Source organism: Papilio polytes, unplaced genomic scaffold (assembly GCF_000836215.1).
Source record: "Papilio polytes unplaced genomic scaffold, Ppol_1.0 DF824247.1, whole genome shotgun sequence".
NCBI lineage: Eukaryota > Metazoa > Arthropoda > Insecta > Lepidoptera > Papilionidae > Papilio > Papilio polytes.
Genome location: NW_013524957.1, coordinates 251028 through 255517, shown reverse-complemented (window position 1 = coordinate 255517; position 4490 = coordinate 251028). Strand labels below are relative to the sequence as shown.

The 4490-nt window shown below is 36.9% G+C and overlaps 2 protein-coding genes across 2 annotated transcripts in view; one reads left to right on the top strand and one right to left on the bottom strand.

Moving 5' to 3' along the window:
- Positions 1–3268, top strand: part of LOC106110248 (collagen and calcium-binding EGF domain-containing protein 1-like) — a 6748-nt gene extending 3480 nt beyond the window's left edge. Inside the window, exons 3-9 of the mRNA XM_013292004.1 lie at positions 2–66; positions 186–331; positions 601–757; positions 910–1007; positions 1102–1271; positions 2611–2759; positions 3081–3268. Coding sequence (XP_013147458.1) covers positions 2–66; positions 186–331; positions 601–757; positions 910–1007; positions 1102–1271; positions 2611–2759; positions 3081–3247 — 952 coding nt within the window. The 3' untranslated portion in view covers positions 3248–3268. The remainder of the gene's footprint in view (position 1; positions 67–185; positions 332–600; positions 758–909; positions 1008–1101; positions 1272–2610; positions 2760–3080) is intronic.
- A 559-nt stretch (positions 3269–3827) lies between these two features.
- Positions 3828–4490, bottom strand: part of LOC106110258 (coatomer subunit epsilon) — a gene marked incomplete in the record, with an annotated part of 5124 nt that continues 4461 nt past the window's right edge. Inside the window, 1 exon segment of the mRNA XM_013292016.1 lies at positions 3828–4481.

Below are 4490 nucleotides of genomic sequence, written 5' to 3'. Positions count from 1 at the left end.
CCTGCCACAACGGATTCCGCTTCCATGAGGATAACTACCGTAGGAAGTTGCAGCCGTATTGCGTCGGTATGTCACCACATGAAGAGAGAGTGTTTTCTCTCTTTTTATGTCATAGGCATAAGACATGTTATGAAAGACGTTTGTCGTACGTAGTCCTAGTGTGTCCACTTCTCGTCTGGTTGTAGATGTGGACGAGTGTTCAGAGAACAATGGCGGGGGCGAGCAGCATTGTGTGAATGACCCCGGCAGCTACCACTGCGAATGCCCGCCACCGCTCGTTCTTGCGCCGGACGGCAAGAAATGCATGCGACGACTCGCGCTCGCCATACCTGTGGGTAAACTACACGCACCCCATAATTTGACATCTAAAAATGGATGGTTTACTTAAATGATTGCTTAATGCTGATTTATTGGTCGAAATCTACGCTTAACTATTGCTACAACTACTTTAGAGACAGCTTTTCTTGATTAAATAAGTTGAGACAATTTCTTAACTGTTCAATGGATGCCAGCGAGCCCCAAAACACAGTTCGACTCTGGTACACATACCAGGATGACATAACCATCGCTGTACTATTCTCGATAATCTAATGCCCCCAGGAGCCGCTACCACTAGTCCGAGCGTCATCACGTTGCTACGCGCCGTGTGATTCAGTGACATTGCTGTCGCGACGTGTTCGACAACTCGGTGACCAGCTGCGAGCCACGCAGCAAGCGCTCAAGAATTTACTAGAAAACCCCATACTCAAGGGAGAAGGTATACTAGACAAATTATTTCGAAGATTTAAATACTGTACTTACTTTTGAATGGTTTAGACAGAAATCAAATTGTGACAAGCTTTTTAACGAGATTTCATAGTTCTAAGTAGAATCAATTAAATTAAAAAAGAAAAAAATTTGTAATTGTAGATGGCGACAGATTTGCTGAAGGCACGTTCACTTACCGAGTCCTGGATTCTACAGCGCCGCTAGAGGGCGGTTATTGCCGTTGCGAGAGAGGGCCTAGGGTTAGTCGTGCTTTTTAAAATACTGTATAATTATTTATGTAAGAGGCTTCCAAAAGTATTCCACTCATACGTAAAATGGATTATGTAATTTTAGGGACCACCTGGTCCAGCGGGTATGGAGGGACCAAAAGGAGACACGGGGCCCAGAGGCCCGCGGGGCTCACGGGGACCCAAAGGCTCCTTAGACCTGATGCTGCTCCTCATAGCTGACATCAGGCACGATATACGTAATCTCGAGGCTCGTGTTTACAAAGAGGGTGAACAGTGAGTACACGTTTTTTTAATTTGTTAAGTATTTCTAAATCGCTATAATAGATGGCGCCACTTGACCATTTGTTTAGAATGCGTGCAAAAACGAATTGTGTTTCTAATATTCTTTGGACTGCCAAACAGTAACGAAACATGTTTGTACGTTTTTCATTAAAAATAAAAGGAGCTTAGACTATTTAAAATCATAATTATTTGTTTCATTCACTTAACACTAGATGGCGCTTCGTCGAATATTCATCGCGATGTGTTTTTGTTTCAAACATACACTAAAGCGTTCCACCAAGAAAATTTCGTTACTCTGGTTTCCCTTCAAAACGTATAAATCTTTCGCCTTTTACTAAAGATTTCCGTGGAGGGGAACACTCAAATGAGTCTAATTAGTGATGGGACTCGAGTGATTTTTTTTCACTCGAGTCACTCGGTACTCGTAACTTTCTCACTCGAATGCCACTCGAGTGAAGATAAGACTCGAGTGATGTTTATAGACGTGAGTCACTCGAAATATAAATATCAAGGAACCAAAATTTTAAAACCAATAAAACAATGTTAATTTAACATAAAGAAATTATTTTCGCATTAACGTAAAAGTTACTCAAAAAATCTGTACAAAATGTGTAAAAATAGTGTTTTCCTTTAAACTAAACCTGTCTACATAATCAAGAAACCTCTTATATCATCTATTAGTTGAAAATTTACAGTGTACTATAAATAAGTTCTAATCTGTTTTAATAAATTCTTACAAGTAATTTTCATGAGATCCAAATATGGACAGTTTGATTATGTTCTTAAACAATTTTGCTAATAAAATTAACTTAAACGAAGCTTAAATAAACTCTACAAAAGAACAGAAATAGTGCGTTTTTAAAAAGATAACAAATTTAACTGAAAATGATGTAAAAATTTGTTACTCCGCTTAGTATAAACCAACAAAATGGTTACGAGTCTCGCGTAATTCGAGTCAACTCGAGTCACTCGCAACTCGGGTTGTCAAAAATTTCACTCGAGTCCGAGTAAGAAAAAAATGACTCGAGTCACTCGAGTAAAAAGCAACTCGAGTCCCATCACTAAGTCTAATATATTTTTGTCACCCTACGTTCGTAGGGTAAATAATACAAATATAAATAGATCTCAAATAGACACCCTTATGTCTGTGTCTAGATTGACACGGGCGAGTCTAATATAAAAATGATCGGTTACTTACCACTTATCATTTGGGTCTCTAGTCGTAATAAGAATGGATTAAAGTTGAAAACGGGAAACAAGTTATCCAATATTGATTGATTTTATTTAGATCAATTTCTAAAAATAAACTTGACGTGTTATTTGTCCGTAGTCCGGAGCGCTTCAACCTACAAAAGGCGTGGCGCAGACAGAGAAAGCAAGAGAAACAGGAGAGGGAGAGTGAGACGGAACAAGAGCTGGAGGCGTACACAGCGCCACCTGTGCACCAAACTGATGAACGCGTTGAGATATCACCCAACGGTAAAACATACAGGCCTATTTTTAAAAACGTTATCTAATATTGTAAATGCAAATGTTTAGATGGATGACTGTTTGTTAGAAGGTATTTCCAGAACGATCTTGTAGATATTCTTATACATACTGTTTTTTATTTTCGCGCGGAAGAATTATTAAAAATCGGATTAAACTGTACATTACAAGATTAATTCTTTGGGTTAATTTATCCATTGCATGAGATTGGAGAGAATCGGTTTTGTCTCTCCAGTTCCTAAAATATTTTTCTGCAGCGTCTTTTGCGAGATCCTGTCCAACTAGTTTTCCAGTTAAAATTATGGTATACAGGTTTGAACGGGGCGATCTCGCAGTCGGAGTCGACCACCGAGTGGGTAGCGGCGCGCTCCTCGCTGGCGGAGATGGACGACAAGCTGCGTCAGTTCCACCTGCTGGCGAACACTACCAGCCCCGGGGATGAAGACGCCGACACTGACTACGATTATAGCTTCTACTAGGATTATATTATTTAAAATTTACTTGTTTTATTTACTTACGAGCTGTTCCCATGCGACTTCATCCGCATAAAAATTTCATTTTATTTTTCAAATGTGTCAAATTATCAATTGCAAATGTCAAAATGACATGTCATGATGTCAAACCATAACAACCTTGCTTCCTTGATGTTGGCAGCAACTTATGGTCTCTTTCCTACATTAGGGTTTTTATACAAAATATTTACCCCTAAGTTTAACGGCATGAAAATATATAGCCTCAAGCGTGACGTATGTGTAGGATTTTTTATTTAAAAAAGAGTTATTCGAAAATATGCTGTGATTGCTAACGTCTTAGGCAACAAAGAAGTGTGTTTACGCTTTATTATATTAGTATAGAAGTATAGATAAGATTTCTATAAACTATCCTGTCCTTATCAATTTGTACCGTTTTCTACATATAAAGTTTTTTTGTTTATATTGCTTGAAAACGCTTGTTGATAAATACCAGTTAAATCTTTATTATTTGTTTGAATTCTTTACTAATAAGTACCGTTACTTTTACAAAAAATCTGTAAACCGTAATGTTATTAAAACAAATTAATAATTATAATAAATTTAATAGATATTTCTTAACATTATAAGGAATTTAAATCAACATTATTTCCACATATGTAAAGTGAGGCTCCATACGTGAAGGAATTAAAAATTAAGAATTTTGTGTGAACAATGGATGATAACTGACTCAGACGTATACTGAAACGACATTTACATATGTAACAGCGACTTCAAATTACATAAAATTTTTAACACTTGTCAGATTGTAAGCGGCGCTTCTTAAGCAAAGTGTTTTAAAGTCAAATACTGAAATTAATCTTAATACTACGCTTCGTAATATCCGTTTACAATCTGATAGACAAAATTTTAAAGGAATCTGTTACTTTGACCGCAAAGATATTCAAAAAGGACAATTCTAGTGTTGGTCATAGGCTGTAGTAGTAAATTATTATTTACTGTCATTATTTGTAATGGTTCTGAAGATCATTATTAATTTGAGAAAATAGTGGGTTTTTTCAATCATAACTATGAATCTATCGATTTCAACTTCTAAAAGAATAAAAATCGAAAATCGAAAAGATTCACATCTGATTTTACACAACCCATAAATTATAATCAATCTTATTTCGACAAACTACATAATGCTATTACATATATAACTGGTGTTTCAGTTGTCGTCAGCTTGGTGTCAGTGCGGCGGCTAGCTGGC